Source organism: Genypterus blacodes, unplaced genomic scaffold, assembly GCF_046128005.1.
Source record: "Genypterus blacodes isolate CSIRO-AG114 ecotype Tasmania unplaced genomic scaffold, CSIRO-AGI_Gbla_v1 ptg000057l_1, whole genome shotgun sequence".
Classification (NCBI taxonomy): domain Eukaryota; kingdom Metazoa; phylum Chordata; class Actinopteri; order Ophidiiformes; family Ophidiidae; genus Genypterus; species Genypterus blacodes.
Genome location: NW_027466869.1, coordinates 2,850,663 through 2,863,501, shown reverse-complemented (window position 1 = coordinate 2,863,501; position 12,839 = coordinate 2,850,663). Strand labels below are relative to the sequence as shown.

Genomic DNA, 12,839 nt, shown 5'->3' with positions numbered 1-12,839 from the left:
TTCTCTCTTTTACGCAAAAAAGAGAGTAAGCACCGGAAAGCAGACAACAAAAATAAAGCCAGTAATCATATATTTATCTATTTCGTCTTCATACTTTCATGTTCAAATCTGTATTTAATGGGGAAACAGAACCAGCACTTGTCTTATTTCATTTTAGTAGCGTATAAGCAATATTTTATTTGTTATTTTGTTATTTGTCGTGTGAGACATGGGTTAAATGATGAGGTAGCATCTTTCTACTTTTTCATTTATTCCTTCTGGCTAACAAACATCAAGCTCCTCCCTATTGTCTATTCTTTCACATTGGCACAGTGTGTGAGACTATGTGTAGCTTGTTATATTACTGCACCTTCTGTGGAGATAAAGGCAGTGTGAGAGGAGCTGAGAGGGGCGGCTCATTTTTAACTATTACACTTAAAAATTACACATGCAGGCTCTGCTTCTACATTCACTTTGTGTCCTTGGATCATCATCACTCCTGCCATCTTTAGATTCTTCAGCTTGTTTGCTGTCAGGATAACGTTGTCTTCGCCATCTCCATCTGGCCGTGCTTGTCTTGTCTGTGAGCGGCTCTCCTCTCCTCCCTCTGCCTTTGTCTCCTTCTCTGTTTAATTGGGTTGGAGGAGCTGAGAGAGAGAGCTGAGAGAGAGAGAGAGAGAGAGAGAGAGAGAGAGAGAGAGAGAGAGAGAGAGAAAGAGAGAGAAAATGGGGAGTGAGCATGTGTGTGTTTCTGTCATGTGGACGTGCTGTAATGCCTGACATTATACCTTCTACAACAGAGGTCTCCAGCTCGCTGCTGTCTGACGCCTCCCCCTGGTGCCTTTATCAAAGAATATAAATTAGATAATCAATAGTCAGGAGCAATCACCTTATGTCTTACATTCAGAGAGGATGGGATAGATGATAACAGCCATAGGTGTGATGTCAAAATAATGATAATTTCATTTGTTTAGCACCTTTCAAAATCTGATCAAAATAACAAAATGATTAATATAATAAGTAAGTAATTCTCACAAAGAATCAAAACACTGAAAATTATGTTAACATGGTAAATTATTATTAACTATTAAGTTTGGTTTCCTCAGACATGGGTCACAAAGTTTGAGATCCAATGCTGTCGGGCTTTCTTCAAGCAGCTTGGTGAGCTCTTATCAGCTGCATGCATGAACCTGACCAGGTCAAGATCTCTGTACAGTCCGTCTCACCTTTTATAATTTTTTTCCTGGTCATGTTGCCTATGATCTTGGTTGTCACCGTGATCCTGCAGAAAATAGAGTTTAACAGATTAACAGACATCAGACATCATAAAACGGATGCAGCTCTTAATACCATGTAAGAGTTAAAGTGACAGCAGGAAGTAATGCAACAACGAGGAGTGTGCAGGAATTCACCGAATGGGTGTAGGAGTGTTTGGCCAGCATTTTGGATGCTGATGCCATGGATTGCCTCGGTGGAGACGGAGAGTTTGGGGCCATGGGGCATTTAGGGGGCAGGGGAGGAGCGCTGAGCTGGGAGCTGGGAAACTGTTCTTCCAAACTTGACAACTGTTGAAGTGATGGAGAGAAAATGTCAGTAAGAGGCCAGTGGGAGTAAGTAAGGAGTGAGTGAGTGAAATGCTGACAGACTCATCCATGCACCTTCTTCACAGCAGCCATTTTCTGTATCACCAGCTGAATATCCTCATGGTCCTCATCTTCAAACTCCTCTTCACCCTCATCGTGACTGCTGCCTGGCATGTAGGGCTCGATGAGGACGGACTCCGTTCCTCGGATGTCACAGCGGCAGTATGGGCAGGAATGGCCAGCTGACTTCTGCTGGATAGGGAGTGTGGATAAGTGTGGATGAGTGTGGAGGATCTTTTAAGGAGTCAAGGTTGCACTTCTTTTGACAACTTAGAAACCATCAGTATGCAAAACCAAAAGATAAAGCTTCCTCACTTTTCTTCATTCCTATTAAGAGGACAAAACAAATGTGAATATATCCTGGATTTCACACAGTAGCGCCATCATCCTCAGAATTCACTTTGTATTTGGCACAGCAGAACTTTCCATAAACCTTCGCTGATGTTTGGCTCTAATGACTATGACCATGACAAGCATTACACTACATTCTGGTGTTAAATAAACCAGTTGCTTCAGCAGTGTGTGATATTTATTAGAATAAAGCAGCATCACGAAGGAGATGTGTCCCAAACCGTAAACTGAGCCTGACGTTTCTTGGCTAAAGAACAATCAATGCACCCAGCATGTCCTCCTGTACATCACTGGTCCACTCCTGTGTTTAACAGATGGCAGAGTTGAGGTTCTCCGCAGATATAAACCTGGAGGAAGGTGACTCATCGTGCCATTTTTCTTCCATTGCTTTCGTGTCTGGGATTTGTGTTTCTTGGACCAGGTAATGTCTTTAGATATATACATTTTCTGACGGGCGGCACTGCTGCTATAAATATCACTTTAATGAAGCTTGCAGCACTCAAACGCCCAAGCTTCAGTTTGTCACCATGGATTCCCTCCCACCTGATTTGCTTTTGTTCCTATGTACCTTTGGAAACAGAACAGAAACAGAATGTTATGTAAGCGGACACATGCTGCTATAATATGTGCATAAGTGTTTAGTGAAATTGCAGAGTAGTTACTTCAAAGTGTCTGAATTTCCTTTACTCGCATGCAGGTCACTGTAGTGTGACGAGGAAGTTTACTTGACCGCATACTTAACTCACAACTACCAGCTTTTCCACGTGGTTTGTTAGATCTACAAAGCATAACCACATCATGCCATCCCCCCTCTCTCTCCGTAATCCATTGTGACGAGTTAGAGTTGAGGATGTGAGCACGAGTTCACACAGGAAGTCCCAAGCCAAGTGTCAGGAGGTGTTTTCAGTACCTCTGCATCGCTGCACATGCAAACATCTCCTGATTTGATGGACTGGCACTCAAATGAGTCACAAGCAGAAAGAAAACTTGACCAGAGAGAAGTTGTAGTTCTGATTTGATACCCTAACGACAATTGAGATAATAAGAGGAAATAGGGGAAGTCCCACTGCAGTAGCATATTTGTACCCTGTCTGTGACACTATTTAACCCTCGTAATGTCCTCCCGTGTTACATACACCTAAGGCCCTCTGGGGTCAAATTGACCCCAAATTGTTTGACTGTTATCTAAACCATAAAGTGTAAATTTTAAATTATTTTTGTGTCACAGCTTTAGTCTGACTCCAGTCCAACGCATCACCACAAATTTTTCCATTTATTTTGGAATTTAGGGCCAAAAGGCCTTGTTTACATTAGATATACCCCATTTTTGAGTTTAAAAAATGGGAACATTTTTTTTTTAATATTTGATATGATCTTGACTATTTGACATGAACTGGAGTGGAATTTGTCAAAGTTTAGTGAGGGTGCCGTTTTTGAATTTTTTGAATTTTTTGAATGAGAGCAAATACAAACACCTATTGTCCTCTGGGGTCAAATTGACCCCAAAATGGTTTGACTGTTATTTGAAGCATTAAGTATAAATTTTCAATAAATTTTGTGTTACACCTTTAGTCTAACTCCAGTCCAACCCATTACCACAAAAATGTCCCTTAATTTTAGAATTTAGGGCCAATAGCGCTTGTTTACATAAAAGTAGGTAAATTAAGGCAGGGATTTGGGCTTCTGCCGCACCCAAAAAATGTACGTTTTTGGACCTGGCATTGCATGCTGTCCATGCCTCCTGTTGTTGTGCCATTATTAAATAACCATTGCTACATACAAGATAAAAAATGTGTTGGAGAGCAGCAGGGTTTTGACTTTTTGCCCCATTACATCACTTTGTGCTTCGGCACCATTTTGACCCCAGGAGCAATGGAGTTAAAAATTCAATAAAACACCCAAAATTCAATCAAATGACTTCAAATTTCTTCTAATCATGAAGAGCATAGTATCAAACAACCCCCATAAATTATTGTCTAAATTAGACCATTTGATGAAAGAAAACACATTTTTTCAAACTTTTTAGTATTGTATGGTCCTTGGGGTCAATTTGACCGCGAGGACATTATGAGGGTTAACAAAATGAGTATGTTGCTAAGGCCTACTTCCTGCGACATCACAGACATCCAGACAGAAGAGATGAAAAAGGTTGTTGGTAGTTGCTTGTCAATGTGTTTTCTGTGGTAAACATACAGTATAGGCCAACTGAAGCGACTTTGCAGCAAACCGGATGCTGAGCTGACCTACAGAATGTTCACATGTCTAATCAACCTGAAAACCAACTTTGCATGACTGCTTCACTCCACTGAACACAGCGTTCATTCCAGTTACAGTCGGCTCTTGTGGTTTATTGTGTCAATGACGGGTATTGAATTGTCAGACAGCTGCTGGTGTGATTTCTAATGAAGTCATATCTGTGGATGTGGATGTGAGCTTCATACCTGCCAGCCTATGAGGCAGGGTTGGCACAGCAGATGTCCGCAGGGCTGAATACGAGTATCCTTATCCCTCTCTGCACAGATCTTACACAGCTGGAAGGTGCTGCCGATCTCACAGTACAGCTCGTACTGCTCCTGTCAGGGGGGTCGAGACAGAGAGAGAGAGAAAGAAGAGAAGAGGAGAGGAGAACGTGTCAGGATGTGATTTTGTCTGCTGTTAGTGTCTCAAAAAAACAAGATGAGGAATGTGAGAGCGCTTACCTCTGTGACTTTGACTTTACCCCTCTGGACTGGTTCACACAGACTCATGAGATCAGGGTTCACATCACGACCGTCTGGGAACAGGTAGCTGCAGGTGCAGAAACACACAATACTCAGAGAACACACACACACACCCACACACTCACACTCACACACACACACACACACACACATACACACACACACACACACACACACACACACACACAAACACACACACACACACACACACACACACACACACACACACACACACACACACACACACACACAAAGATGACATGAATCAGAAACTTGGTGTGTTTGTCCTCACCAGCCCTCCCTGAGGCCCTGGATGAGTGCCTGGTAGAGAGGTGTATTCTGGGGGATGGTCTGGACGATTTGACCCTCAGTTGTGACGTGACCGATAGCCCACTGGCCCATTCGTGTACAGCTCAGACGGAAGATATAGCTGGAAAAGAAAAGAAGCTCGTTATTTACTTTTTCCCTTCATCCATTCTCTCTCTACAGCACATTTAACAGGGTGTTATTCCCCCCATGGACACAAGAGGCAGCAATCAGCCCACTAAGGATCAAAGCACCAGCATGAAGAAGATAGAACCTCAACTCAGGTAGGCAACATGATGTTCCTCTTACACACAGTATCAGGTCAGTGTGGAGTGAGCAGCTTGGCGTTACAGAGTTATGGATGTTAAGGTGATACACTTGTGCAATTATGGGTCACTGAATGCTTTGATCAGCTTCAAACTGATGTCATTTATCTGCTGCGGCCTTCAAGGTAACGACTAGATCTCATCCAAACACAGAGAAAACATCAAATTAAGGGATTTGATGTTGAAGAATGTTTTTCCGTCCCCCCATTAGAGCTCCAGAGACTTGTGTAATGGAGGTCAGGGTGAAGTGAAGCTGTTCCTGTGGGTCATGGTGACCAAAACACAGTCGTGTTCTTTTGTAACTCTGTCTGATTCCTGAGCTGTCTTGTTCTGTTGGACTCCTCACCCTTGATCTCTGACTAGATTATGGCCTGTTAGCCTGTATTTGTTTGTTTATTTATTTGTATTTGTCTGTCTGGCTCCTGTTGATCTGTTGACCACAAACCATTTTGCACATCCCCAAACTGTCTAATGCACATCTGAGTCACATTCACAGGTCTGACTAAAAGAGGGCAGAAGTACTGTGCCAGATTAGTTTAGATCACTTGCAATGTGAGTGAAACTCAACACATACAAACAGCTCTGTTTATAGTTTTGAGGTGTGTGTATGAAAAAGATTGGTCATGTTTTTCTTTAAAGTTCAGTTATTTGCAGAGTGTGTGTTTTTTTTGTGTTCTCACCTCCCAGGTTTGTGTAAGTAGTGTTCCAGTCGACTTTTAACCTGATCGTATGTGAGGAAGGCCATGTAGCCTGGATGTGTCACTGCTAGGTGGTTCCAGTTCCTTATCAGGGACTTCCAGGGCTGTGAGGCCAGAGGAGAATGTTCATATATTGATTAAACACATCTGAGTCCATAAGATGCCAAGTCTGAGTAATGCTGATTCATCGTTGTTGGTGCACCTGAAACAGTCGTGTGAATATGTCAAACTCAAACACAGAGATGTAGTCGTTACAGGTGAGGTCAATGGTTGACTTTAGAGCCATGGACTCCATCCCTTCCTCAAACCCATGGACATCACATAACTGCTGTTTAAAACTCGACCACTGCACTATACACCTGTCACACAACAGAGAAACATCACATTAGAATTTGTCATCATGCAAATACAGCACAACCACCACTTTTTGTTTCAGTTCCCTGTCGCTGTCCTCCGCCCCCCCACGAACTTCTCACTTGGTGCCAAACGACCTCCTCCAAAACTCTTCAGCCTCCATCTTGGTCACTCTGTAAGCGTCGCCTTGAAAATGTCCCCCGGGAAACATGGCCTTCAGCTCCCAGAGCATGTGACTGAACAGCAGAGACAGTTTAGTCAAGTTCCTCCTGGGGACAAAAAGACAGAAGCAGATGCTCAGCTGCACAAACTGCACACAAATACACAAAGCCTGTTGACGTTTGTCATCTGAAAACCAGGATAGAAAGAACAACAACTTGCCAAATAAAAACTTATCACCCTCAGTATTTTGGCCTTATTGCTGTAAATGAAATGTTAAACAAATACATCTACAAACTAAATGGGAAGATATGAGACAAATTGCGTGAAATAGAATGATATTACATTGAATCACCCCCCTGTTCAATGACAACACAAGACACTGATACTGTGCGGCATTGTTTCAACTGAAAAGTACTTTCCACTCATTCATGCACTCACAGGATGCTCACTTCTCTTTGCTTGGCTCTCAAAACCACAAAATGTTCCATTGGCCAGTAAGTCAGTCGAGGCCTTTGCCAGTCTCAAGGCTCTTACTCAGCTTTTCATGTGAGCCTGTTCTACATTACCTGCAAGATGTGGTTAAACTGCCCGAACACTTTTAAAGACAATGCCAGTGTTCAGATTATAATGTTTTATTTTACTTTGTTACAGGAGTTGAGCAATTTTTTTAATTCTGCTTCAACATACTGCACGTTTTGCTGTGGAGGAATTGCAAAACAGAAAATTGAGATCATAGTAAATCCTGTAATGCAACAAAGGCAATTATCGTTCCTCTGCAATAAAACACTCACAGTCGAAAACAACCTATTTTATGGCGCAATTTTTCATGGGCAACTAAAAACCAAATTAATATCTTAACTGATCAGAATAATAACTAATCGATCTAAACAGCTGAAAAAAGACAAATTGTATCAGAAGAAAATAGCTCCAGTGGAAGGCATATGGATCAATATGATTAGTTGATCATATTGCCTGTCTGCCTAACAATGCACTGGACCATTTTTTTCTCTGGAATCAGCAAATTCGTGGTCGTATTTGGGGCCAGAAAATGCTTCAGCGAGCAACATTTCAGCTGTGATCCACATTGAATCATTAAAATGAAATGAACTTAACTCATAACTGTTTATTATACACAGGGGGCATTTTCTGCTCCCTTTATTTGAGGTTTTAGATTAAACAATGTGGAATATTCTGCTCTTGGATGGCTCTGGGTAATTCTGACACTGTTTATAGTCGGCTGGAGTATTTTTTGTAAAGAGTCACTTTGATTCTGAGGTCCATCCCTGATAGTCTGAGTAATCCTGAACTACGCGCAGAAGAACGTGCTGTGCAAAGACGTGCAGCCTTAAATACATCCAGACAAATGAATCAGATCCCGTGGACAATGATCATCAAGTTCCCACCTTCACCTATAAAAACATTCCTATGAAGGGTTGGAAAACTAAGTGACGTGCCAGTAGGTGTGAGCTACATCTCTCTCTCTTTCTCTCTGGCTGCAATACAACGATCCTTGATGCAATGAGATTTACATTCAACACACCAATGGTCAAATTCCCCATTACAATATTTATGAAAAATTGCGTTATTAGAGGTGGATTGTAACAGATTGAATTAAGACTACTTGTTACTTTTTGAAACATTTCCAAACAGCACATAAGTAAAGAAATATTATCTCCACATCTTATTACCCGGTGTGATGTAATGTATTGCTTGATTTCATATATTTTAACATACAAGTAAGAAAATATAATTAAATGTTTTTCTGTGCTACCACAGCGGTGTATGTGTGTGTGTGAGTGTTACAACATCATAACTGTTTCACCAGCCAGTAAACCTTCCATTGTCTATTTGATCTGTGTGCGCTCAGTTCTATTTAAGCTTCAGGCTGAAATATGGCTGCATGGCACAACTGTTTTATTTTACTGTCAACCACTTGTTTCCATCATAATCAAACACCAGGCTATACGTGGAAACATTTACAGAGAGCCCCGTCTCCTGACCACACAGACAGGGACTGAACATTAAACACTTTAAAGGGATGTGTGTCTGTGGAATATCTTACGGCAACGTCTGGTCGTTGTGTCCTAACATTGTAAAACACGAACCATCTTGCTGAGCTCACGTCCGCGTTTACGCTTCATTACCTATTATGCCTGTAAATGTATTACATGACTGCCCATGCAAGCTCGGTTGAGGTGAGTCGGCCATCTGTTTTCCTCTGTATTCAAAATAGACACTTGAAGATTATGCAACAAAATAGTCACGTATTATATATTACATACAATAAGAGTCCTTGTGTGTCTTCATTCTGTGGTCTCCATTCTTTGTGTGTTGTACATTGTAAGATCGATTTTGTGAAATACCATAAATGTTCAAATATATTTCAAGCCGGCATGAGATTTTTAGGAACTTGAACGTCTTAGTTTATACTTTGTCGTCGTTATACTTCACCATTCCTGCAATGTTGCTAATGAATTATCTTTCTTGATAATCATCCTGCTGCAGATACAAAATTGTAAAATATGTGGTAAAGTATCATTCTGTTATAGTAATAGTTTTAATATCTCCCCTGCACACACGCACACACATCATGCCCAATGCCTCCTGAAGCTGAGACCTGCTGACTTGCCACTGTAAAGACATAAGAATAAGGCAATGTGTGTGTGTTTTCCTCACACGTTCTCTATCCCAAGGCTGGTCACATACTGAGTTTGTCATTGCGTTTGCTTACTTTGACCAAATTAGCATCACAAAGATGCAGGTTTGGCTATTTTCCCCATCTTCATCATTAGCAGTCTAAACAGGAGCAGGGGAGTGGGCTCAAACTGCTTACAGTATATAAAAATCACTCCATGCCGCTGTCCAAAAATATACACATCAGCCAAACAGTACGTACAGTAAAATCTATACTTGACTTGTGGGAACAGGGGAGGTTATTTTTATTTCACTTAATACACTTTAGTGCTCACTGACAGGTCAGAGCTTAAATCAAGTGATGATTGTTTTTACTCATGGCTGCTCATATGAAAAGGCTATTTTGGGGTTCTCATGCTCTTTTCGTAGCCTCAAGCTAAGCCTCATTCCCACATATGAGGGATGTGTGACCTCTCACTGACCCCACTGCTGGTTTATTTGTTTAAGGAAAGGTCAGGCTAGGGAGAGGAATTTGTCTAGAAGACTAACGTTGATTCTGTGAAAGTACACCTTATGGATTATTGATGAATGGACAATATAAAATGAAAGGATTTTCTCTATGAAACTGTGTGAGGCCAGACTGACCCATAGGAATTTCCTACCTGCAGCTGGACATCTCCTCAAATATCTTGTCCCGTCCCTCTTTAAAGAGCAGCATTGCCCTGTCCGCCTTATCCACCAGGTTACGGATATGAACTCTCAGGTATTCAGCCTCGTCTTCCCGGGGAACCTGGTGGCCTGAATCCCCGGGGCCATGATACGGCTCCCAAATCTGAGTGAGGAGCGTGGCTGTCTCAGATAACAGCTCGGGCAGATATGGTGGGCTGTTCCTCAGAGCCAGCCTGGGGCTGGAACACAGCTGATGGAGCTTGTCCAGACGTTTGAAAGCCTTGTCCACCAGCCTCCGATCCCCATTAGTTGGAGGTTGGCAGCTGGGTTTCAGGCTCTTGGTGGCCCCTGGGCCTGCTGTTGCCATTGGTCAAATTGTTCAGTTCAAAGTCCAGTGACAGTAAAAAACAACGATCCCACTGTGTCCGCGATAGCAATCGCTCAGTCTTTAGTGGTGTATGTGTGGGTAAATGTTTACGAGCAGAAATGAAGCGGCTCTGCAGTGGCCACAGCTGAAGTTTTTGAGTGTTCAAGATGACATGTGTTGTCTTTGCAAATGTGTTTGTGAGTTACCAGCTGTTTTTGGAAATGACACATCCTATTCTCCTCTAAAGGCATCCGTGCTTCATCCATGTAAAAATCCAATACGATTACATAATCCAGGAATGGGGGATCGTGTCACGTCAAATTACAGCATCCTGGCAAACCTCAGCATCCTCACGTTGATGAAATCCAGCCAAAATGGTCACAGCTGTCCGTTTGTGTTTTCTCACTCTTCAATCGCGTCTTCAGAAGAATCCACAGACACAAAAACAATTAGATGAAAGCTGTTTTTAAGATTTCCCAGAACAGAAGCAGTACGGTATGACAGTCAAAGCAGGAGAGTGAAGTGAAAAGAGAGGAGGGGAGGGCCCCACAGTGTAGCTCAACCCTCTCTAAACAGTTTCAACTCCTAACACCCAACTCCCTTCTTCTCCACCCATACACATTCAGTCTTTTGTTACCATCTTTGGGAAAGTCTTGTCTGCGATGTAGACCCATTTTCTACTTACCAGCATTCATGTTTGTCTCAGCAGCATACCAGACTTTCAGGTTCAGTGTCAAGAGAGGGGAGACAACGACTCACGCCACAGCGGAAACATGCCTGACATGTTTTTTTTCTAATCTTTGTCTCTCTTTCTTGAAGTCACACTCCTTCCTTTGTGCAACCTTTGATTGTTTCCTGGTTGCAGCCTGACAAACAGGTTTGTTTTCTTTGTTCAAAAGCTCAGAGAGAGAGAGCGCGAGAGAGAGAGAGAGAGAGAGAGAGAGAGAGAGAGAGAGAGAGAAAGAGAGGTTCCAACCCTCTCACTCCAAGGCCTGTGACATCACAGTGCTGCAGCACCATAAGGTTGAACCACATCCACAGTATATAACAAACAATTTATAATTGAAGTGAAAGTGAAGTAATGGTGGATCCTATGTTAAACACATCAGATCTGCTGTTTCCTTGGAAATGAACTGGGTGTTGCATACAGTTTTAGGGATCAACCTAGTTGTAGTGTCTACTTTTGGAGTAACCTGAATTTTGAATGCATTTCCTGTATATCCTTTTGTTGTCCCTCTGTTGTTGTCTCTCTATTTATTACCTTATTTGAATGTGGCTGTTGTGATCCATTTTTCTGATATAATTGTATTTATTGAATATGTGTTATTAAAGTGTTCACAGTGAAGCTAGTTAGTAAGGCAATCTACATTTTTGGTTTTGTAGCGACATAACTTGTTCGGTCATATTTTCAAAGGAGAAATCTTAGGAGAGGCAGTTCGAAGAGAGATTCCCTCTCCTCGAACAGCCGTGTGTGCATTTGGTGAAGGACACATTTAAAAAGGGGCCGCAAAGTAAAGATCATTTTGCCACACTTCGCATGTAAGTACAGACTGCCGCCAGCAGTGGGCAGCAGAGATAATCCACTGGTCGTTTATGAGGGAACCTCTGCAGAAGTAGTCGATGTCAAGGGACACTTGCCAGGGTTGAGAGTGAGTCCAGGTAGTCAGGGATGGCGGGCAGGGGAATCCTGGGACCATGTGGATCAAATTCCCAACGACCATCTGGGGTGAAAACAGCAAAGCAGACAGGAGAACTGAAAAGCAGCCGATCCAAGGGCCTCAACACTCACAGTGTGGCTGTGCCTCATCCTCTGGACTCAGTACGGCATAGAGTTAAGAGAGCCTAATAAAGCTTGAGGTAGTTTGACCAACTGTGTCAGAACTTATAGTACAGCTGAGGAAAATCTCTGTCTTATGGCAGAAGTGATTACATTGATTTGAAAGACAAGGATAATGTGGGCAAAATACAGGAATATTTTCAGACTGGTTACACCTAGACCATGTGCCAGGATTGAGCACATGGTCAAAAGTGTTATGGACTTATACTGAATAACTTGCGTGGATAAGGGTAGAAGACGCTTTAGCAAACTGTACTGTTTCAAATCTTCAAGTCAATGTTAGTCTCTTAAGATTATGGTGCTTGTCTGCAATTAAGTTGGAGAACTCATTTAACAATTTTGTGTAAGGGCCATGAGGGAGGTAGACAACAGCAGTATGAATCTGTGACACCATTTAAAGAAATTTTCTGCTTGAAATATAACTACAATCCAATTAATTATCACTTGTGAGGGGTATGAATAATTTTGTCCAGGCCATTTTTGTTTGTTTTATCATTTAAATGATCTGTTACACCTGAAATCAAAAGCAAGTGTATGTTCTATTAAATATGGGATACAAAAGTAGTGGATTCCAATTACTTTAGTCAGTTTCAACTTATTTCAAAGAAACCTATGTTGGATTTGTGTTCATTTAAAGGTTAGCAACACTTATACAATATCGGATCAATCTTCATTATTGTTTCGCATTGAAATTCCAGTTTATATGTCTGTGAACCCATTACTGTGTCTACCTACAGAGGACTGAAGTTAAAGCCACATGGTCAACTGACAAACAATAATTACGATGTGTCAA

The 12,839-nt window shown here is 41.9% G+C and overlaps 1 protein-coding gene across 3 annotated transcripts; it reads right to left on the bottom strand.

Moving 5' to 3' along the window:
- Positions 1-53: 53 nt before the first annotated feature.
- On the bottom strand, positions 54-11,129 carry cblc (Cbl proto-oncogene C, E3 ubiquitin protein ligase). 3 transcript variants are annotated; one of them, XM_076152543.1, is made up of 13 exons: positions 10,895-11,129; positions 9,836-10,628; positions 6,500-6,646; positions 6,226-6,382; positions 6,006-6,127; positions 4,986-5,123; positions 4,673-4,760; positions 4,415-4,546; positions 1,638-1,814; positions 1,392-1,544; positions 1,206-1,261; positions 768-820; positions 54-639 (listed from the first exon to the last, which is right to left on the bottom strand). In XM_076152543.1, the coding sequence occupies exons 2-13, from the start codon at positions 10,207-10,209 to the stop codon at positions 512-514; spliced, it is 1,725 nt and encodes a 574-aa protein (XP_076008658.1). In that variant the 5' UTR covers positions 10,210-10,628; positions 10,895-11,129; the 3' UTR covers positions 54-511. The 3 variants fall into 3 exon arrangements, with proteins under 3 accessions (XP_076008658.1, XP_076008660.1, XP_076008659.1); XM_076152545.1 differs by having other exon boundaries at positions 1,638-1,811; positions 10,895-11,128; XM_076152544.1 differs by lacking the exon at positions 10,895-11,129 and having other exon boundaries at positions 9,836-10,850.
- Positions 11,130-12,839: the final 1,710 nt, after the last annotated feature.